At 37.1% G+C, this 24,500-nt stretch overlaps 1 protein-coding gene and 1 pseudogene across 1 annotated transcript; both read left to right on the forward strand.

Annotated features, from left to right (window-relative positions):
* Positions 1–1,927: 1,927 nt before the first annotated feature.
* LOC107677712 (glucocorticoid receptor-like) lies at positions 1,928–22,747 on the forward strand. Its single transcript, XM_016472732.1, has 8 exons — positions 1,928–1,950; positions 16,439–16,587; positions 17,101–17,217; positions 17,366–17,650; positions 18,430–18,574; positions 19,390–19,520; positions 19,663–19,820; positions 21,085–22,747. The coding sequence occupies exons 1-8, from the start codon at positions 1,928–1,930 to the stop codon at positions 21,235–21,237; spliced, it is 1,161 nt and encodes a 386-aa protein (XP_016328218.1). The 3' UTR covers positions 21,238–22,747.
* LOC107677713 (putative fibroblast growth factor 1) overlaps positions 21,369–24,500 on the forward strand; it is a 6,865-nt pseudogene continuing 3,733 nt past the window's right edge.

Consider the following 24,500-nt stretch of genomic DNA (forward strand, 5'->3'; position numbering starts at 1 on the left):
TATATATACTTTTAATAGTTTTTATTAATATTTCAAAATAACATTTTTAAATTTTCAGTTTTTGTTTTAATTTTATTTTAATGTTTTAGTCATTGTGCTTTCGTCATTTTTATTATTTTTGATAAAAATAGATATTACCTTTAGGTTGAATTATTATTTTTTTATCTCAGTTTTAGTTTTAGCTTTTGTTTATTTTCAGTTAGTCATTTTAATGCTTACTAAATAACTTTCAGATATTTCAGTTTTTAATTTATATTTTATTTTACTTCAGCTTCATTCCAATAAATGAAAATGTTTTTAATAGATTCAGCTGTAGTTATTAATAAAAATAAAAAAACCAAAGTGTGGGGACCATTTTAGCACAGTTATCTGAGAAATAAATCAAATTTTATAACAAAAAATATAATTATTATTAAAGTGAAAAAGAAAACACAACATAAGAATTAAAAGTTAAAGCATGTCTGTTCTGGGAACAATCATGCCATGCATTTCCTCCAGTAAGAAACAGCCAGGAAATGGAGGTCAGATCAGACAAAATCAGTTTTAAAGACAACACTGCACCCTAAATTAGTCTAAAAATGACTGTGCTGCACCATTATGGATTTGTTACACTTTTACCCACAGTATTCAACTAGTTAAAGATGCAGTGAGGTCTGTGGTCTATCTGAACTTTCAGACAGTTCTGCACCATTTTCCTCTACACATTCATGTTCCGTCATGTTTTCACTGCTATCTCTCCTCACCTATTTGCAAACCCTGACTTGTGTGAGCAGAAATCGTATAAAAATGTGCTGAAAGGCCTGACACAGGGTTCCCACGCTACTTGAAAGTACTTGAATTTCAGACATATGGATTCAAGGCCTGGAAAGTACTTGAAAACAAACATAGGTCCTTGAAAGTGCTTGAATTAAATTTGAAATAAATTGTTTATGCAGGGATTAAAGTTTTCCATCGCTACGACAGATTTACGTCAATTTGAAAAACAATTAGGGGAAAAGAAACATGTTGTTGTTGTTGTTGTTGTTGTGCCGGCACACCAAAAATCATTCCCGGCCACAGCTGCAGCTTCTCAGTGACAACATAGTGACGGGTTATTAGCAGAGAACACAAAGCAGGACTTGAATTTCGGTGCGGGATTGCGGCTATTACAATTGTACTCATTCCCGCAGGTTCCGCGCTTCTAACGCGATGACAGATGACGGAACGTATCATTTGCACGTGCTTTTGTGTCTTGAGAACTCACTCGCGAGCTCATTTTCTGTGTGCCCACAGATCGCGATAAGGAGAGTGACCGCTTTTAATAGTTATTAAGGGAGTTTGCAAATGTGATATTGATTCAATACAACAGTTCAGTAAACAAGTACTGCCTGATTTTGCTCTATTTCTTTAATGAACATAGTTCCAAATATAGTAACGGCTCAGCCGCTGGGCATCTCTAAAAGCAAACACAGCTGAGTTTCATTCATTCAATGAAAGTGCGCTTTTGAACGAATCTAGTGAGTCAGTGATTCATGATTACCCATTTATAAAGACAGTCATTTGCTTCATTCCTGAATGAATCAGCCGTTCAAACGAATCAATTGAATGAATGATTCAGTGATAAAATCAGTGACTTGTCGCCACCTGCTGGCGAATTTAGTTTCATTTTTAGCCTATAATTTCAGTTATTTAAATCATTTAATATATCTGTATTCAATCAGAATTTAATCTCCACATAAATGTATGAATTTAATTGCACTCATGCCACCTCTGAGCCTCATTAAACATCTGAAAATGTACCTGTGCCACCTCTGTACAAATTAATTGTTTATTAATACTAATTTCATATGATTGGTAACCTATTTGTCTTATTCTACTTCTTATTATATTGTTTTAAATAGACATTTTAAAAAAGCTTTTATTTAAAGCATTTTTGAATTTGGCATAGATGAAAAAGATGCCATTACAAAGGTAAAAAGAAAATACCCCTGTAAGCCACTTTGAGTCAAAAGTTTTCTTAAGCCCGCTCCCGCTGAATTTCTGACCATTACCGACCGCTCCCCACAACGTGTGTGTCCCGCTCCCGCAAACATTCTAATATTGTATATTATTTTCGCACATCAGGGAGCCGCTATCAATATGCGGGGTATTGAAATCGCATTTGAATGAGCGCTCGCTGTTCACTTTCGATTTCGCGATCATGCGCACTCTGTGTAAAGGGAGCACATCTTACAGTGTGTGCATAATTATTAGGCACGTTGATATTCTGATCATATTTTTTTCCAAGCACATTTTACCAATTCCAAACCACATCAATCTTAATAACTACTATTATTTTTGTATTTAATCATTTAGAAGTGATATATAATTGTACATGAAGGCTGGAAATGTGTGCAGAATTATTAAGCAGGTTTTCTTTTATGGATGAAATGAGCCAAAAAAGAGATTTAACTCAGACTGAGAAGTCAAAAATGATTAACTACCCATGAGAAATATTAAAAACTAATGCAATACAGAAATTTCAAAGTTAAGGCATGACCATCGGACAGCAAAATGCTAATTGGGTCAGCGGGGTCAGAAAAAAACAGGTGGAGAAGAAAAGACGCATGTTAACTGCAAAAATGGAGCAAAATTTTATTTATCACCAGTACTGACTTCAGTGGATTTCATTCAATTCCTTTGAACACAAATGCTCAAAACAGTCTAAATTTATGAAACCTACACATTCAGAACATTATTACTCTGAAATTGTTCATGTAAATGTTAAGTGTAAGTGAAATATTAAGTACTGTAAGGTCTTTCATGACACTACATATTCTGGGATGTGAATTTGATAGATGCTTGATATAAAATAAATGGTGCTTTAAAAAGTCCTTGAAAGTCCGTGAATCTGGTGTTCAAACCTACACATTCAGAACATTATTACTCTGAAATTGTTCATGTAAATGTTAAGTGTAAGTGAAATATTAAGTACTGTAAGGTCTTTCATGACACTACATATTCTGGGATGTGAATTTGATAGGTGCTTGATATAAAATAAATGGTGCTTTAAAAAGTCCTTGAATCTGGTGTTCATGAAAGAGTGGGAACCCTGATGACAGTAAGGCAGAATTAATCTGAAGTAATCTGTTAATGTGCTTCTTTTGTTACTGTAAAAACAGTCTTGTTTACTGTAAGTTGAGGAAGTCTGAAGAAGCCTGTACTTATGAAGGAGCTATGTAAGTGACAAACATACAGTATCTGATGATCTCCACAGAGCAGGTCTCTGCAGCTCGACCTGAAACCTGCTTATCCAAAACTGCAGCAGTTTGATGGATTGTTAATGTCGCGTCAAGCATACAGGCTTTGAGGAAGTGTCTGCATATGTGTCATGTGAACGGGCCACTGGCGACACACCCACCTAATCCAGCTTTTGCTCCATGCTTAAAATAAACACAAGATTGTTTTTTTAATGTTAGAGTCGTTGAGTTCAGATCAAATGCCAGTGTCCTCACTTCTTGTTTCAGTAATCAGAGCACTGATAACATTATGCAATCTTACTTAAAGTCAACAAGAAAATGAAATCAACCCTGTTTACTTTATTAATACTTGTACCTGGTCTTATTATGATCAGTTCATGAGTGCGTGTCATCATGGAAATTGAAGTTGTTATATTCAAACGAAATCAGTCTAAATAAACTGGCTCTATGTCTGAAATTACATGCTACTGTTTAATGTTAACCAATAGTCAAATAGCGATTTAGGCATTGTTTGTACTGTAGACTATTATTGTATGTAAAGAAGCCTTTCTAAAATCTTGGCAATAGTTTACACAGTATTTCAGTGGCAGATAACATTAATGAATGCTTACAGAAGTGGCCAGTCCAGTGTTGTTATTGTTAACCAAAACTAAAACTTAAAAATTTTTTCATGAATTTAAATAAAGCTGAAATAAAATACAAATTTAAAATTAAAAAAACTGAAATTTGCATAAAAAAACAACAATTGTGTACGTTTAAGTTTAAGTTAAAATTTGTACCAGCAGCCTTGGCAACTAACTGAAATTAAAAAAAGTTTACGGTAAAGTACTAAAATTACTGAAACCAAAGCTATATAAAAATAAATTACAGCTAAATAAAAATAAAATACAATTAATATAAATAAAATAAAATCACTGAAACTAAAGCTGAAATACAAATAAATTAAAGCTAAATAGAAACAAAATTAATAAAAATAGAATTACTGAAACTAAAGCTGAAATAAAAATAAATTATTTCTAAATAGAATTAAAATAAAATTAACATAAATAAAATAAATTTATGGAAACTAAATGAAAATAATTTACAGCTAAATAGAAATAAAATAAAATCAATAGAAATAAAATAAAGATATTGAAACTAAAGCTAAAACAGAAATTATATATTTTTATATGAAAACAAGCTGAAAACACTCTAACTGAAAAACTTTTAGTGCTTTTCTATAGTATTAAGCCTCAAATGTCAACTAAACATCGGATTGGTTTCTTCTTTAAATTATAAAAAAGTAAAAATATGAATGGTATTAAATAATGTTATACTAAAATTAAAATTTTAATAATGGGAAAAACCCATAAGAGAACATGTAGAAAGAAAAAAACGCATCTTAAGCACGCAGAATAACATAGGACTTTGAACGATTAATTGCCGCTTTGAACGATTATGTAATTGTGGCATCCATAATTATAATCGTGATTAGAAATTCAATTAATTGTGTAGCCCTACGCGTGACATTACGATGTGACGTGTAATGTGACGCGTTCCGTTTCACTAAGCTGGCGAACGATCTCAGCTTCAGCGCGGATAGTAAGGAGCTCCCTGATCTCTGCTTCATTACAGTTTGTACATATTTTTTCGTCGTAAACGTTGCTCTGCCTTCAAAACACCCAGTAAAAGAGTTGCACGATAACGTGCGTCATCACTATGACACACCCTTTACGGCATTGGTTCTGGCTTTTGTTCACTAAATCTTCTCTCAAATCTTAAACATGCACACACTACAAGATTTGAACGTCATGGCGCATCACACACTACAAGATATTATTAAGATTATCGTGCCAGAGGAAGCGCCTCACGTGATCGCCTCGTGACCAATGGCGTGTCTACGTGGTGGCCAGGGGTGGCACCGGCCCCCACTGAAATCTGGCTGGCCACCCCAGGTGCCCCCACCCCACCAGATATCTTGCGATAGGCTTGCTTTTAGTAAATTTCTAACTGCCTTGTTCTGGGACTGATCCTGGCAATGTTACTAGGTCCCCATTCTGGGACCGTTCCCGTGATAAATTTTCCAGAATCAACGCGCAGTGTGAAAGGGGCTTAAGAATGAAAGCACATTAATAAAATATTAATAAGTACCATAATAGTATATAAATAACACTGGTTCAATCCTGCTCCACTTTCATAACTGGAAGGCCAGTTTAGCTCCAACACACTTGCTAAGAAGTTGCTAGTGATCCTGAAGACCTTGATTAGCTGGTTCAGGTGTGTTTAATTATAGGAGCTAAACTCTGCTGGATGTGGCTCTTCTGGAGCAAGGTTGGACAACAAAAACAGCAAACAACTTTAGCTTTGTAAAATAACCAATAAGAGATTTTGAGATGCTCTCAAGGGTGATCTTGACCTTCAACCTCCACGTCTTGGTCAAAAAGCTTCCTTAAAAAGTTGTGTGACCACTTCTGGCTCCATTTGTGGTAACACTCACTTTTTCACAATCCAATCAGTTCCCGATGGATAAAACCATTTTTGTCTCATTGTACATCCTGTTTCACTCCGATATTTGTCAAACGAAATTAAAATAGATGCTGTTTCATCTGGGCTCTAAACAATGTTTATCTGCCAAATACATCACGGTATTGACCGAAAATCTGGCCTACTACGTTGTCAGATGTTTTATGAAAAACATAGCAATAACTTGAAAGTGCACCATAAAATCATCTAAATAGCTGGTGGTTCTGGATAGAAAAGCAGTCAGTTCGTGGTTCAGTCACGGAGAGCAGGAACAGATGGTGAATCACAAGAGAGGTTTCATCTTTAATTTACATATGGGCTCGATTATCAGGCCTTTGTGGTCTGCAGGTTTTGAGTGGGAGTCGGGGTTGTTTGCGACTGCGTCCCAACCTATGTGATATTTAGTGGCTTGCAGCCAGCTTAGACAGGAGCTGTCTCTCTCGCTCTCTTTGTATGTCTGTCCCTCTCTCTCTGTCGTGTGCAAGCTATTCGGCAAAAATGGTTGGTATCGGGTCAATGGTGCCACGTTTTTCACGCAAACATAAAATCGGTTCACACCCCAATTATTTTGCGGCATGTTGTTTTTGTTTTGTTTTTTATCTCCTGTGTGACTCTCTCCATCATGAAATTTAATTGAGCCAAACCCTTTTGATTTGTAGTGACTCAGAAATTCTTCCTGAAAGCTTTGCTCAAATCGTTCTTGGCTTTATATGACTCAACATGGACGGCTCTTAGACAGCTGTGAATAAGTAGCTTGTTTTCTATTTCTCCTCCTAGTCTCTCTCTCCTCTCCTCCCTCCAGCAAACACCCACCGAATATTTTTAACTCTGCATAACCAGTCCCACAATGAGAACCTTGGGACTAGTGAAAATATAGGTTTTCTGAAAAAGAAAAAGAAAAAAAAACCCCCTGAGGCTGATCTTTGAAATGTATGGAGACTGTCGCGCTGTTCTGCAAACACTGTACATACGGTTTATACAAAAACAGACTGCATTTTTGTTTTTAGCCGAAAAGCAGCCCTATATTACTACAATGAAAAACGCAGTTGCTTTTATTTCTATTGGCCAGATGCAGTTTGCTTGGATGACACTTGTAGCTGAACATAGAGACTTCATTCCAAATGCCAAAGATAGAGACGCTCCAGATGCCATAAGAAAATAACACACTGTATTTTACAAACTGTTTTTATTACCCACAGCATTGATTGTGTTTTGTTTTCAATTGAGTAATTGTAATAAATCACTTTTTAATACTATGATTGATAATGTTGAGGACGCATAAAAATGATCAAAAGTGACATTAAAGACTTTTACATAGTGGTCAGTAGTTTCTCCTTTAACATTAAATAACATAATACATAAAACAATGCCATTATTTTCTTTCGTAAAGGGGTCATATGATGCGATTTCAAGTTTTCCCTTCTCTTTGGAGTGTTACAAGCTGATATAACTGTATTAGTAATTAAAAAGTATAAAAATGAATAGTTCCAGTCCTGAATGCTGTTTAGTCAATACTACATTCCAGCTGTGCTAAAAATACAATGTAGTAACAGCTTTGACTAGTTTCAGTTACCGAAAACCAACTTCCCAGACCTCTACACTGGAAGCTATTTCAGTTACTGGAAAGCTATTTCAAAGCATCTCTGCGTTAGGAATATCAGACCAGTTAGTCATCGCATATATTTGACACAACGGCCAACCTAGGTTTAACTACAGCCATTAAAGAGGGCAGTCTCTCTCTCTCTCTCTCTCTCTCTCTCTCTCTCTCTCTCTCTCTCTCGCTCTCTCTGTCTTGTGCTCTCTCTTCTCTCTCTCTCTCTCTCTCTCTCTCACACACACACACACTCGCTCTCTTTCTTTCTTTCTCTCTCTCGCTTACTCGCTCTCTCACCGTCTCGGTTCAGTTCCTGTAGAGCAGAAATCCTGACAGTCAGCAGAAGAGGATAATGGATGTAAATCACCTCTGTGTTATAAGTGCTTTAGCACACGGAGATCAAGCTGCCTGAAATGCTATGAGTGCCATTGGTTTGACCTACTTTCTCTTCTGAATCCCAGCTGGGCCGAGCAGAGATTACCCCTTGTGTATACACTGCAGGCTGGCAGCAAGGCACAACAAAACTAAAACACCTCAGTCGTAACTAATGAAGCAGTCTATACTGCATGCATGCAGAGTCCTGGAGGACAAACCAAAGTATAATGAACGAATAAGGCACTTAGGGACAGATTTACTAAACAGGTAAATGACATTTCCATAATGACCAACACAATCTACCAAGAGCAGCACAAATTAGTGTCTGCTTTAAGACCAGCTTTTTTGGAGCATTGAATAATGTCGCAAATACCAGTAATTTGACAAGTGCAAGCGTTAGTAAATCACGTTGTGTGATTCATTTTAATTCTCTCCTCCCATAAATGTTGCGTCTGGAAGGGAAACTCAATGCATATTCAATAAGGTCAGGTGCAAAAATAACTGTGTCCACGCCTTTTCAGCGCTAATTCTTCACTGCGCGTCTTTAGTAAATCCTGACAGTACTATTTTAATGCCAAAAGACGGTTTGCGCTGGTGCAAGCTGTTAGTAAATCTGGCCCATAGTGTTTCCCATACATTGATTTATTTCTGGCGACCTGCCACAATATCAACATTGACCACCACAAATAGATTTGCAAAACTCATGCAAGAATCACGATATGGCTCTATTAAACTTCAAAAGGCTATGATTTAATTGAATAAATCTGAGCGCTGCACATTTCAAAGTCAGTCACATTTCAGATGTGTCTCTGAAGGAAACGGACTATATTCAGAAAAGTATCAATGTCATTTTAATTTTATTTTACCTACTTATAATCCCTGATAAAGCGTTTATGAGCACAGCGCTGCTTTGTGTACAGTCGTTACTAGGGGTGGGAATCTTTAGTCACTTCACGATCCGATTCCGATTCTGGGAGTCACAACCCAATTCCAGAACGATTCTTGATCTACTCCCCCCCACCCCCCCCTATTAATTAATTAGTTTACCGACTTGAGAATCTTAAAATCCTTACATTTATCCTTATGTAAGTAATTAAGCACTTTTTAAAATAATTACAAATTGAAAAAAATAATTTAAAAAGTTGTATGTTAAGATTTTTAAACTAATTAAACTTAAAAACATACAAGCAAATAATAAAGAGGAGCATAGAAACATATTACAAACAAAAAACAGAGTGCTTTCAGTATTTAAGATTATCTGAACGTTTTCCGTTCAAGAACTGTGAGTGATTTTTCTTAATCTTTACTGTTGTTTTTTATTATGACATCATCGACAGCGGGAGATCTATTAAGCTGCATTCACCTACGGATCTCTTTTGAAATATAAGAAGTAATGTGGTTTGTCCTGTCCGTTTAATCCCTTAAGACATAACTGGCTGTGTTTACATTAATTTTGCATCATAAAACCATTTTGAGACGCAAGTGCATTAAACCACTTTAACCACAGGGAGTCGCGCACAGCCGCATGCGCGAGCAGTCTTCACAAACTTTAGTTGTTCTAACCTTCTGTTAGTGAGGTTCATATTTTAAATATATAAGTCCACTGCATTCCAAACCACATAAATAATGACTTCGTAGAGCATTTGTAAGGCGAGACCGCATACTTCAAGTGTAACATTAAACAAAGCGCGCGACTCTCACAGCGCATCCTGTGCAATGAAGCTTGCGAATGTCCTTGTAATTCGCTTCAACCTTTCCGAACTTTATGAAATATTATTTTACGGAAGGTTCGAGTGGTGTATGTGTGTGAGGAATTGGAAGCAAGCAGAATACTGGTGTTTCTAAAGCAAACTCAATGTCATTGCGCATCTGGTTAAAAACTAAGCTCAGAATTGATCGCGATGCATCGATGGATCGATTTTTTTTCCCACCCCTAGTCGTTACTGGGGACACCGCTGTATTTCTGCCATTCCAAAGGCGCCACCTACTGGCAGAGAATGAATGTGCATTTTCAATCAGCCTGTCTGCTGTTTTTGTTCAGACCAGTGTGACAGTTTATATTTTTTAAGCAGCAAACACACAGTTGTAAATGTGAACCAGTGGATGGCTAATATGCCCTAAAATAAAAATTTAAAGACAGTAAAATATATTTATGCTTTAAATTAATATAATAATTGATATTCTTGACTTATCCTTTTTCTTAAAAATGTTTTAAAGGCTGAAATGTGAAGTTTTTTTTATAAAAATGCGAAGAACATTTTATAAAACTTTGTTCACAATATCAACATTGACCACCACAAATAGATTTGCAAAACTCATGCAAGAATCACGATATGGCTCTATTAAACTTCAAAAGGCTATGATTTAATTGAATAAATCTGAGCGCTGCACATTTCAAAGTCAGTCACATTTCAGATGTGTCTCTGAAGGAAACGGACTATATTCAGAAAAGTATCAATGTCATTTTAATTTTATTTTACCTACTTATAATCCCTGATAAAGCGTTTATGAGCACAGCGCTGCTTTGTGTACAGTCGTTACTAGGGTTGGGAATCTTTAGTCACCTCACGATCCGATTCCGATTCGGATTTTTTTTTTTACAGATTTGTAAAAACCTGTATCTGAACTGTAAATCATGTTTTTTTTTTACAGCCATATTACAGTTTAATATGTTACCACAGACATTGCTCATAAGGTATTAATTTAATTCGTGCAGATCTTAAAAAAGGTGTTAAAAAGCCTTAAATGTGATTTTAAAAACCCTGCAGATAACCTGACATAGGCTAACTTATATCGACTGTAACGTTAACTTCCTTAACTGGCACTCAATGTCTGCTCCTTCAATCCAGATGAATATTGAAAAATATTTTCCATTAAGTTTTTTCAAGAAAGCCCCGTAAAATTGTATGTTAAAAAAGTGCTAAATGTGTTATAAAAAGTAGAGATGTGGTGTGGGGGACATGTTTAATTATGTAAATAAATTTCTTCGCAATTTGAAATATTTGCATTGGAGCATTTTTGTATTTTTAGTATTATAATCAGGGCTTGGCATTAAGCATTCTCATGTGGTTGTCCTTCGGACAAGTAAATTTGTCATTTACGAGTATAAAATTTACTTGCCCAGAGAGAAAAAAATACATTTAAATTGAGTTATAAATATAATTATTTATTGTAGTTATGCAAAACATAGTATAGTGTTTATAGAGTATACATAGTAGATTTTGTGAGCATGTCACATTTAGTTTTAGTTAGATTTTTCTTTTTAAATAAAATAATAAACAAAATAATAAAATGAAACCAGTATCAACAAAATTCATCGTTGCAATGCAGAGGAAACACAGAAGCTGCATCTGAAGTGGAATAGATATATTTACCCACTGTTTAATGCAGCTCTGATGGACATGGAATGCTTTAACCTGCAGTTACAAAATGAATAATGTTTCGATACATAAAACGTTGAATACTGATATTTGAAATTATATATAAAAATAAATAAAAAATATTGAAATGTGAAATTAAAACCGCCAGTAGGTGGCATCAAGTCACTGTTAATAAGCGAGTCATTGCGATTGAACCGAATCATTTAAATGGTTGATTCATTCAGGAACGAAACACTGTCATGTTGCTCAGAGACGCAAAACAGTGCTGTGGCTGTGTTTGGAATTATTTCTGTTGGCGAAATAGAACAAAAACAGGCAATATGGTGTCTAAAACGTAAGTCTCTTAATATTAACTTCTTGTTTATTGAACTGTATAAAATCACATTTGTAATCATGCTGATTTTTGGAGCAAAAAAATCTTCTGATCTTCGTGTGATATTGTTTAACTATATGAAATGATATAAATATATACATTTCCCCCGCATATCTTGAATTTTCTGCATTTTAATACTGAATCATGCAGTGAAAGAACGCACACGTGCACTAGTCTAACCTACTAGACTTCTTTATGTAGGCCTAATATATGCGTGCACTCTGTAGGTGTGTAATGGTTGATTTTTGCAATATACTCGATAATGTCAAATCACGCATCGTTAAAACAACAATTACGATATTCTCGCAAACGATATATATCACACACCCCTATAACTAAGGCTATATCACAAATAAAGGCAGTTATTATTGTTTTTGGTATTGACATTTTCAAGTTACTTGTCCGATTGGGCAAGTAAATTTCTCTTTTACTTGCCTGTCCAAAACATTCACTTGTCCCGGACAAGCGGAGAAGCGTTAATGTCGAGCCCTGATTATAATACAAAACAAAACAACCCCCCCCTCCCAATGGGGGAAGTGCCACCACAAATAGTGTAAGTCTGTGGGAAACGCTGAAATCATGTGACAGCCGTGCTGAATCTGCTGATATTCATATACAACAGCACACTTGCCTGTGTAATAGTATTTATAAAATGTATTTTTCCTCTCTATTTTTCTCATTGTGCACTAATGATTACTGTCTGAACCCTGTGACATTTCCATTGAGAAGAATGAAGATAATGTAACTGTATTTCGGGTTGAGCAAACCAGTGTGGTTAGACTGGTTGGAAAGTAAATGTGACCCACATTTTCCTTTTTTTACAAACATGGTGAGTCATCTGTGCAAAAAGGAAAGAAAGAGCTTCTCGTGTTGTGATCATATATTCATGGAACAATTTATAGTTTTATTTTAAGAATTGATGTGTAAAATGCAGCGTGTTTGTACTTGCTGCCTTATTCATGAGGCTGTGTCTTATAGCAAGGCAAAAATATCAGACACCGCGATGGCATGCTCAACTTCCTCTTTCTGTTTTCATGTGTTTCTCCTCAGGGTAGGTGCTATTTCCTTTTTTTTATTGCTGCTTTTGCTCTCCGATCCTGGGGGACTGAAGACTTCAGCCACGAATTAGGCATTTCTGTCATAAAGACGATGATTAAAACCCACAACCTTTTGCAAAATGTCATAATGTGCCTTTTAAGGTATAATGAAGCTATTACAACAAATAGACTAGCAATCTAGCATCTGACAACTAAAATGTTGCCCCGTAACCAAACTGAATGTGAGATTTTCAGCCCACTGTGATCAATAGATAGAAGGGAATGTAGAGATCGATACGTCACTAGCAGATGGATAAGTAATGTGGAGGAAGTCACATGCTTTTGTGGCCATCAAATGCAGTCTATAAATAAGTAAACGGAAGATAAAGAGAGTGGGATTTTAGCAACGGGTATCTCTTCATTTTCAAACTCAAATTCCTCTTCATTGCAAAGACAGGCCGATTTATATTTAAAGTCGACATGAAAAGAAAATCCACCTCATCTATTTTCTAAATGCATGTCATAGATCTTATTGTGAAAAATTAATCCATGCATGTCTCGTTTAAAAAATGACCTCAAAAGTTTTAATCAAAATATCATAACTTTTATAAATATTAAAGTGTTTTTTTTTTCCTGCAGCAATCTATTATAGCTTCTAGGGCTGAAACGATTAGTTGACATTATCGACAACGTCGACAATAAAAAATAGTTGACAAATAATAATATTGTTTTTGAATAGTCGTTTGATCTCAAATTACCTAATGTAAGGGCCTGCAGTAGCGCGGTTTGACCAGTGTGTAGTGTGTACAGTGTGACCAGACTGTAATTCAGCCCTCCCGGCTGCAATCCAATAGAAGAAGACATGCTTAGGAGACGTTCAAATGAAGCCGAACCAGTGTGGGAAAGTTTTACAAAACTATAAACAAAAAATGCTGCTGTGTGGCCCAGATATACTGACTTTTTCATTCTTCCGTTAGAGGAAAAACCTTTGGGTTACAAGTCCGACTCTCTAACCATTAGTCCACGACTGCCCCAAGTATATGCTCCGTGCTCTCAATAACAAAATATACACAAATCAAAAATGACAGCGGTGAGAAAACAGCAGTTAAGGAAGCATCTGATTGTAGAGATGTGAATGCTTGCACCAGCTCTGCAATCGGCACTACAGTAAAGTTAATTCATGTTTATTTATATGACGCTTTATGCAATAGACTGCTATAAAGCAAGCAGCATTACAGTATTAAACATGAAAAAATAGTGTCAGTGTCACTTTCAGTTAGAATTACAACTTGATTTTCTGCTATAAGGCAGCTCTATATGAATATGTATAGAATGAGTATTTTAACAAATTGCAAAAGTGGATTAATTGATCAGAGCCTACTGATTAATCAGTGAAATAAGCGATGATTAGTCAGTTAATCATTCTAATAATCTTTAGTTTAATCAATTTGTTTGTTGCAGCCCTAGTTCCACCCTAATAGACCTACATCCTCTCATAATTTCTGTTACAGGTGGTGGTGTTTGACACAGCTGTTCTGTTTTCTGATGCATAATGCTCTCGCTCACTGAATAGAGCAGTGCTCTTCTAATCTCAGGGCCACATTTGGCCTGCGGGCCAACTGTTGAAAAGCCCTGGAACAGACAATTATGACTAAAACTATTATTAAAATGTTTACTAGGTGATAGAGATCAGGTTGAGCTTGAAAGGTATGACAAGATGCTATTAAAACTTCAAGCGTGCATGCACAGGTTGCTTCTTTTACAGGTCTTTTTTGTTTTAAAGGGCAATAAAATGCATGCTGTGACAATAATCAAGTAGATGAGTTATATATATATATACTTTTATATATTGTATAACCATGTAGTATGTCTAGTAATTTCAATAAAATAACAGGTATCTCATTCAATTATTTATTTGGAACTTATTTACTTGAAACGCAGACCAAAAGATAAGATTATTGATATTGAGCAAAAAAACTTCACATTTTGTAACATGTGAGTCAAAACACTAGATAAAATTAATATGAAGTAAAACTAATATTAAACACATCAGTTGGATCTTGCCAGTTGTGATGTTTGTTTTTTGCCTAACACGTCTTTGTAACACGTCTCACTCTGTATTTTCACGCTACTCCATGTTTCTTTGTTTCCCTCGCATGTGAATACATAGCTGATAGTCATGCAAATGAAGTGAAGTGAAGTGACGTGGCGTGGCCAAGTATGGTGACCCATACTCGGAATTAGTGCTCTGCATTTACCCATCCAAAGTGCACACACACAGCAGTGAACACACACACACACCGTGAACACACACCCGGAGCAGTGGGCAGCCATTTTTTGCTGCGGCGCCCGGGGAGCTCAAGGGCACCTCAGTCGTGGTATTGAAGGTGGGAGAGAGCGCGGTACATTCACTCCCCCCACCTACAATCCCTGCCGGTACGAGACTCAAACCCACAACCTTTGGGTTACGAAACTATTATTAAAATGTTTACTAGGTGATAGAGATCAGGTTGAGCTTGAAAGGTATGACAAGATGCTATTAAAACTTCAAGCGTGCATGCACAGGTTGCTTCTTTTACAGGTCTTTTTTGTTTTAAAGGGCAATAAAATGCATGCTGTGACAATAATCAAGTAGATGAGTTATATATATATATACTTTTATATATTGTATAACCATGTAGTATGTCTAGTAATTTCAATAAAATAACAGGTATCTCATTCAATTATTTATTTGGAACTTATTTACTTGAAACGCAGACCAAAAGATAAGATTATTGATATTGAGCAAAAAAACTTCACATTTTGTAACATGTGAGTCAAAACACTAGATAAAATTAATATGAAGTAAAACTAATATTAAACACATCAGTTGGATCTTGCCAGTTGTGATGTTTGTTTTTTGCCTAACACGTCTTTGTAACACGTCTCACTCTGTATTTTCACGCTACTCCATGTTTCTTTGTTTCCCTCGCATGTGAATACATAGCTGATAGTCATGCAAATGAAGTGAAGTGAAGTGACGTGGCGTGGCCAAGTATGGTGACCCATACTCGGAATTAGTGCTCTGCATTTACCCATCCAAAGTGCACACACACAGCAGTGAACACACACACACACCGTGAACACACACCCGGAGCAGTGGGCAGCCATTTTTTGCTGCGGCGCCCGGGGAGCTCAAGGGCACCTCAGTCGTGGTATTGAAGGTGGGAGAGAGCGCGGTACATTCACTCCCCCCACCTACAATCCCTGCCGGTACAAGACTCCAACCCACAACCTTTGGGTTACGAGTCCGACTCTCTAACCATTAGGCCACGACTTCCCCCGTATGTATGTACTAAATGTATGTACTTTATTACAAATGATACAGCAAAATCTCTACCAGTTGACTCATAGCTATGTTTCCATGTACTTATAGCCCGCAACGTTTAAAAGTTTAAAATTTAGACTGAAAATCATATTGATATGACAGCTGTTTGTCTGGCATTTGCCATCTGTTAGAGGGAAACATGTTGTCTAAAGAGGATATGCAACTGTCCTCTCCTCCTTTTCGCTCTGCTTCACTTGATAGATTTGCATGCGTCTACAACACTGTGAAGCCCTACTCATATTCTCTACTCATAGTCTTTGTCTTACGCTGAATGCATGTGTAGGCGTTGCAAATGTGGCTCAGTGTGGAGGTGGAGCAGTGCTAAACGTTTAGGCCGTCGTTCAGCCGTCGCCCCCTGGTGGCCAGTCTCACATCCTCATTCTCATGTTGCATAATTATTGCATTGGCATAGGAGCGGGCTGAAACTACTTATATTACTATGTTAGTAAAAAGATGAAGATAAAAGAGAATGTGTGCTGATGGTTCTTGCCATTCCTGCTGAACCATATTAATTCATTATTATTCAAAATCTTTAAACGGTATTATTCCTGTTAGCTAATATACACACATCCCTGTGTTTGTGTGTTTTCAGACCTGAAGACCGCACTGCCACATCCTCAGCTGCCGGGAAGTCCGGCACACACAAGAGCTGTCTCGTGTGCTCTGATGAAGCTTCAGGATGCCATTATGGAGTCCTCACCTGCGGAAGCTGTAAAGTCTTCTTTAAGAGAGCAGTTGAAGGTGAGAAAGTTCTGACACATTTTGGGCCCTATCATACACGTGGCACAATGTGACGCCAGGCGCGACGCAAGTGTTTTTTGCTAGTAACTAAAATGTGATTATATGCCTCTGTCTTTCTTTACATGATTAGGTAGATTTAGAGACACGTCCTTCTAGCGTGACCTGACTTTCTCACTGCATGTCTATTTCGAGCGACTCGTACTGAGTCTTTCATTGGTCAAAATGCTTTTTATTCTGTGGGTGTTGAAATGCATCTGTGCCTGACAGAGAAAATGTGTTCTGATAATCACTCTAATGCAGAGAGATAACATGAATAGGATTTTACAGCTAATCCGTGTGTATTTTAAGTGCATATATTTGAACTATACAAACTACGGCTCTGCATTTAAAAAATAGCAATTAAAAACAATGCAGTTGGTTTCAGGACAGTTTTTGACAGCTCATGTGGAGCTGTGCATGATGAGGAACTCCTGAGGCATCCTGTCTAATCCACACTATTCTTGATTCTCATAGGGCAACACAATTACCTGTGCGCTGGACGGAACGATTGCATCATTGACAAAATCCGCCGGAAGAACTGCCCTGCCTGTCGTTACCGCAAATGCCTCATGACAGGCATGAACCTAGAGGGTAACACAAAATGTTGCACTTGTTACATAATTACACCAGTGTGTCCCCACATGCCAGTTTAGATGTATAACAAAACTTCAATTCAATCAAGGGAAATGCATGAAGTTTGAAAACTGACTGTCGTAAACTTTGCTCATTCACCGCTCAGCCCGTAAAACCAAGAAGGGGCGTCATCCCGGCAAGGTAATCCAGCAGCCGTCAATTCCAGAGCACAATCTTCCTCCGCTGCCTGAGCCTCGGGCACTGGTGCCCAAACCCATGCCCCAGGTGGTGCCCACCATGCTGTCACTGCTAAAGGCCATCGAGCCGGACACCATCTACGCCGGATACGACAGCACCATCCCTGACACCTCCACCCGCCTTATGACCACTCTGAACAGGCTGGGCGGCCGGCAGGTCATCTCTGCGGTCAAATGGGCCAAAGCTCTGCCAGGTACAACTTGAGACTAGGGATGTAACGATGCACCGCAAGCTGATAGAAGTATGAAATGTTAAAATAAATCGCGAGACAGTTGACGGTGGGGGTGTATATGAGTGTATCTCTGAGGGGAACTGACTGTCTTCAGAAAAGTTTAAATGTATTTTCTTTTCATCTTGCCTCTGCATAATGCATATTAAAGCAGTGTTTAAATTAAATAAAGTTTAAAGTAATTAAAGCTGAGCACTGCTTTGTTTACAGCAGTAACTGAGGAAACGATGTATCGCTGCTGTTCCATAAGCGCCACCTGCTGTCAGAGAGCGAATCTGCGTAAAATGTATTTTATGTAGTGTATTTTCACAAGCTGAAGTGAGACCATTCGGTTTTTGCTTCAAATTATACAATCTAATTTAAATCAGAAACTGCTCCTGCTGCATGTATGCAACATCTTTGTTTGGATCGTGATTAAAATGCTGTGCTTGCCTCTAATTTTAAATGGAAAGAGCACAGGCAAAGCCTTAGTTTGGTTATATGAAGAGATTTCTTTTATTTGTATTATTTATTTGATTTGGGATTCCATTTAATTTTTTATTTAGTTTTGTTATTTGACATTTCAATGTGCAGCATTTTGTCTGCGAAATAATAAAAGGACACCACCTCATTTATAATTTGTCTTAAATCTCATTTTGTAAAAAAATAAAATAAAAAAAAAAGGTTGAGTGACGTCTTTAAAAAGCCATGTGGAAGATCTTCAGCCGCAGCGTGTACTAAAAGCTCAATTTTGCTCTTTTTAGGGTTTAGGAACCTTCACCTGGATGATCAGATGACCCTCCTGCAGTGTTCCTGGCTCTTCCTCATGTCATTTGGACTAGGCTGGAGGTCATACCAGCAGTGTAATGGAAACATGCTGTGTTTCGCGCCAGACCTGGTCATCAATGAGTATGTATCTCATTTAACAGGCCATTTGCTTTAATAATCTCTCTGGCAGTTTAAAGACACGCTCACACCATGGAAACTATAATGATAACGATAACTGTAAAGTGTTAAATAATCATTCTAATTCTATGAAAATAGTTCACACCACAACTATTTTTGGAATCACTTTCAGAACCTTTTTTTTGTTCTAGCTGATGAACTATAAAAACATGGACACTCAATCAAAATCCACCCAGAAGAGCAGCGGTAGACAACAAATCTGCAGCGTGCACTCATTATAAACAGAACGTTTATCGTCTATTGTGAAATGTACTGACCCTCAGGCCATCCAAAATGTCAATGAGTTTGTTTCTCCATCAGATTTGGAGAAATGTAGCATTACATCACTTGCTCACCAGTGGATCCTCTGCAGTGAATGGGTGCCGTCAGAATGAGAGTCCAAACAGCTGATAAAAACATCACAATAATCCACAAGTAATCCACACCACTCCAGTCCATCAGTTAATGTCTTGAGAAGCCAAAAGCTGCTTGTTTGTAATAAATTCATTATTACAATTTTTTTACTTTAATGCTTCTGGACAAAATACCAGTCCATAATAACACTTCCTCTAATTAATTCTGACGGCACCCATTCACTGCAGAGGATCCATTGGCGAGAAAGTGAAGCAATGCTACATTTCTCCAAATCTCTTCCAATCACCAAACAAACTCATCTCCATCTCTGATGGCCTAAGGGTGAGCAAATTTGAATTTTTAGGAGAAATGTTCCTTTAACTGCCCATAAAAGCCTAATAAGAGTCTTGTGTGTCCATCTGCAGAGAGAGGATGAGGTTGCCCTACATGAATGATCAGTGTGAACAGATGCTGAAGATCTCCAATGAGTTTGTGAGACTGCAAGTGTCCAACGAGGAGTACCTGTGCATGAAAGTCCTTCTGCTCCTGAGCACAGGTGACCTTCTTTAGAAGCCATTAATGCTTGATCCGTATGGTTTCAGGTTCCCTGAGAATCCAGATGAATTCATTTGATGTCAAATGACTTCATTTTACAGAGGACCGTAACAAAACCTTTGTGTGTTGTTGTGCTTTCTCAGTGCCGAAGGATGGTTTGAAGAGCCAGTCAGTGTTTGAGGAGCTACGTATGTCTTACATTAAAGAATTGGGCAAGGCCATTGTGAAGAGAGAGGAGAACTCCAGCAAGAACTGGCAACGGTTCTATCAGCTCACTAAGCTACTGGACTCCATGCATGATGTAATGGTTTATCCTAAATAATGCTCTTTGAAAACTATGGCTCTGCTCCAAACCCTAGTGAGCTGCACTTGCTAAAGAGGCATCCTAACTGAGATGGACTCATTTGGAACGCTGTGCATAGGAAGCAACTCTGTACGACATACTAATATCACTCTAGAGACTCAGATCAACAATTGATCCCAGTAGAGTTTTGTATGTCCCTAAGCTAAAGACGCAATACTCTAATAAGCATAAAAACACATGGCACTAGGGTCACCATATCAGGGGCCAGTTGCATAAACAAATTTTGTCTTTTCCATTAAAATATATTTTTTTATTGCTACTTAATAATTGTAATTCCTACTGGGATTTATTTCACTGCAAAGCACAGTGAAGCAAAGGATGCTGCCTTAGAATTTTGCCAAAACTTGGTATCGTATATTAGCCAGCATATAATTTTGATGTTTATCTTTTGAGAACAGTCTTCACATCAGGAGTGTCCATAAATGATGCTGCCTGCTTTGGCAATTCACTAGATTTTGGAACAAAGCAAATGTCTGTGGTTTGCCTTTTTATTGCATAAATTATTATTGTAGTTTAAAGACATGAAATCATGAGACGTGAAATCATAACCGGCCTGATTTTTTAAATGTACCTTAAGATTTCTTTAATGTTTTGAAAGAAGACTCTTATGCACAACAAGGCTGCATTTGTTTGATCAAAAATACAGAAATATTGTGAAATATTTTTACAATTTAAAATAACCGTTCGCTATTGTAAAATATTTTAGAATATAATTTATTTCTGTGATCAAAGCTGAATTTTCAGTATCATTACTCCAGTCTTCAGTGTCACATGATCCTTCAGAAATCATTCTAATATGCTGATCTGCTGCTCAAGGAACGTGTATTATTATTATTATTATCAATGTTGAAACATTTGTGCTGCTTCATATTTGATGAATACACAGTTTAAAAGAACAGCATTTATTTGAAACATTAGCTTTTTGTAACAATGCAAAAATCTTTGATCAATTTAATGCATCCGTGCTGAATCAAATTAATTAATGTCAATGATCCTAAGCTTTTGAATGGCAGTTTATGTTCAGTTTCATAATCATTTTTCAAAATGTATGAACTTCCTTCACTTTTAATGAAACTGAGAAAATGTGTGCATAGAAAAATGATATTAATATCATAAAATCGCCCTACTTTTGGGATTCACTCGAAAGTAAAGTGCATCACAAATGCTGTTTCACATCTCTAACCCCTCTGTATGTCTTCAGATGGTGGGTGGACTCCTGAACTTCTGTTTCTACACCTTTGTGAATAAATCCCTCAGCGTGGAGTTTCCCGAAATGCTCGCGGAGATCATCAGCAACCAGTTACCAAAATTCAAAGCTGGGAGTGTCAAATCGCTGCTGTTTCACCAGAAGTGAAGCTCCTCCCAGCAGCAGGACACGATGCCTTAAACATCCACCCCGTCCCCTCACTCCCACTCCACCGGGACAGCAGAGGGAGGCGGAGGCGTGTGAGAGAGAGGACCGTATGCAACCCAGCACACAACTCCATGATTGACCACAGTACAGTGGAGTCGGAGGAAGAGACGGGTAATTAGAGGTTCTAAAAAAAAGCTAACAAACGGCTGAACTGTTGAAATTTACGTAACCACGAATAGATTATCCCATACATGTCGTCTCAGGTGTTTGACTCCCAGCATCAACTATTAGTAGATGAAAGCTAATTGTCTAAGGTCACTTACTATGTAGTGTTCCACACGTCTCTTATTTTTGCAACAGATGCAGCAAAGCAGCACTTACAGTCCAGTATGTGCAGATTATATAGTCTAATCAGAGTATCCTACTTTTTAACTTCAGATGATAACAGTTTGAACAATAACATGTACAGAGATAATGGCTTCAGCTTCAGCTTAGAAATACTTTTTGTATGACAGCATATCTACACTGTTTTAAAACAACTCATGTCATTAACAGAGTTACATATATACAGAAAAAGGGAAAATATGTGCCTTTTTTATTTTTTAGCTTCTTTCCTTTTTTAGCCATTTTCTTGACTCGTCCGAACCAGACATCCAGCACTACTTCTTCATAGTTGATTGTACTTTTATACCCACTTGCACTTGTAATTTAAGAAAAAAACTGCTTTTTTTTTTTTTTTTGGCAGCTTTGTCATCATTAGTGTGAAAAGTGATCCTTATCGATGAGACATGGAGATGAGTCTGACGATTATTTTTACGCTGAGAAATGCAAATCGAGCACTTTCACTCCTTGTAAATACTTTAAAAGGGGCTGGTTTAGATTTGCTCTGCAGCAAAGGTGTATTTGTGTCTAAGAAAGCCATTTATTATGAAATCCACCTGTTAATTCATATAGGAATTATGCAATGTGAAACATGAGTTTTTGTCGGTTTTGTTCCTTGGCTTACATAGTAATGCCACAGTATACAACCAAAACAATGAATGCAGATTACAGTACCTATAACATTCTGGATTCATACAGACAGATGATTTGAATTGTCAGATACAGTACAATCACACTTAGCGACACCAAACATCAACTCAGGCCCACTTCATTTATATTTGCAGTACAAACTCTAGATCCTGTATGACAGTGTACATTTTGTAATTTTTTTTTATCAGGTCCAGACTAACCCATATTAAACTAACCTTGACCTGTCTTGGTTTAATCAGTCAAAACCGTGGTGCAGGAGCAGGGTTTTAACTCTCTGGGAATTTCTACTCACCTGTATTGTTGAAGTCTGTTATTTCAGTGCCAAACATATATTGCTTTCAATTTGTACAATCTAAAACTGTGCTTGTCCTAACAGTTGGCAAAGGTATATATATTCAAGAGGGGAAAAAGAGAAGATCAGAATATTTTACATTTCTTCTGTGGAAGCTTAATGGAACACTCCACTATTTTAGAAAATAGGTTCATTTTCCAACTCCCCTAGAGTTAAACAGTTGAGTTTTACTGTTTTCGAATCCATTCAGCCGATCTCCGGGTCTGGCGGTAGCACTTTTAGCTGTAGCTTAGCATAGATCATTGAATCTGATTAGACCGTTAGCATCAAAAATGACCAAAACAGCAGGCGCAATGATATTACGCAGCGCCTGAAAATAGGCTTATTGGAAGTTACCTAGCTGGGACTATTTTCAGGCGCTGCGTAATATCGTTGCGCCTGCTGCACCAATAGTACGGCAGCAAAGTTCCTTGATTATTACGCCGGAATGAGAGTATAGTTCCTAGCCATATCGGCCTAGAAAATCGCAACTTTTCATTTTCCGTCGGTCTTAGTACACGATGTAACTACAGAAGGGTCAAGTTTTAAACAGGAAAAATATAGAAACTGTTTCATCATTTTTGAGCGAGATGCTAACGGTCTAATCAGATTCAATGATCTATGCTAAGCTACAGCTAAAAGTGCTACCGCCAGACCCGGAGATCGGCTGAATGGATTCGAAAACGGTAAAACTCAACTGTTTAACTCTAGGGGAGTTGGAAAATTAGTCTATTTTCAAAAATAGTGGAGTGTTCCTTTAAAGCATCTTGTTTAATACACAAATAAAAATCCAATGATATCTCCAGCTTCAGACTGCTTAGCATTGCATTGTGTGGTACAGATTTAGCGATCAACACTCATTTTCAAATTCTAATCCATATCTGAGCAGCACTTTTCACTTTGCTCTTCCGTTCAAATATATATGATACAAATAAACAGATGTATTTACATGAACTTTTGCAACATGTCTAATAAAATCTTCTCTTAGACCCTACAGTGTCAGGAGTGGCCTGTCGTGTTATCAGAAGTCAAATGCATGGAAAGGTGGGTGGATGGGGTGGAACGATTCAGCCATTTCAACGTGATGTGTTGTCAAAATTGACATTATCTCAGCTCTTATGGGGTGAGAAGCAACAAAGAGGCAGGATATATTAAATAAAATGGTATTTTTAGAATGCTAATCAATTAAAACAATTTTCAGTTTTTCATATTTGAAGCAGCACTATTCAATTCAATTAATATTTAAAGCAGCACTATGTAAATTTTGGCGCTCTAGCGGTTAATAAACAGAACTGCACACATCCCGCAGAAGAACATTCCAACCGGAGCTACTTCTCTAATTTATGTCTCTGGCGATTCACGCAGGTATGTGTTACTCCGCAGCTGTGATGACCCGACCAGGCTACAATAGTCCAAATATAAGTACTTATTATAAGTGTACCGTAGTGATTCAGAATAAGACAAAAACGCAGTTTGGAAGATGAATTCATGATGTACTCGCTCATTACATACATTTTGCAAATTTTGAGAAAAAGTTACATAGTGCTGCTTTAAGCCTGGACATAGTTAAAAAGATAAGTTGCCGTGGCAAGCTGTATTTTATGATGGCCAGGTACAAAATCACTTTTGTTTGCTCCCAGAACTCATTGTCCAATGCAAGGCATCGGTTTCCCCCTCTGAGCCTCTTCATTTTTGGGTCACACTTGGTACCTTTGCAGTCAAAAGTGCCCGAATCTTTGAAATGTAACTTTTTGTTTTTCTGGAAAATCTGTAATATATTTTTGTTCAATAATATTTTTTTATTATTTAGAATTTTGGGGGGATTTTATGACCCAGGATATCTTCTGTCCATTCTTTTTATATATATATATATATATATATGTATGTATGTATGTATGTA

Source organism: Sinocyclocheilus anshuiensis, unplaced genomic scaffold, assembly GCF_001515605.1.
Source record: "Sinocyclocheilus anshuiensis isolate Anshui unplaced genomic scaffold, SAMN03320099.WGS_v1.1 scaffold969, whole genome shotgun sequence".
In the NCBI taxonomy this organism is placed as follows: Eukaryota; Metazoa; Chordata; class Actinopteri; order Cypriniformes; family Cyprinidae; genus Sinocyclocheilus; species Sinocyclocheilus anshuiensis.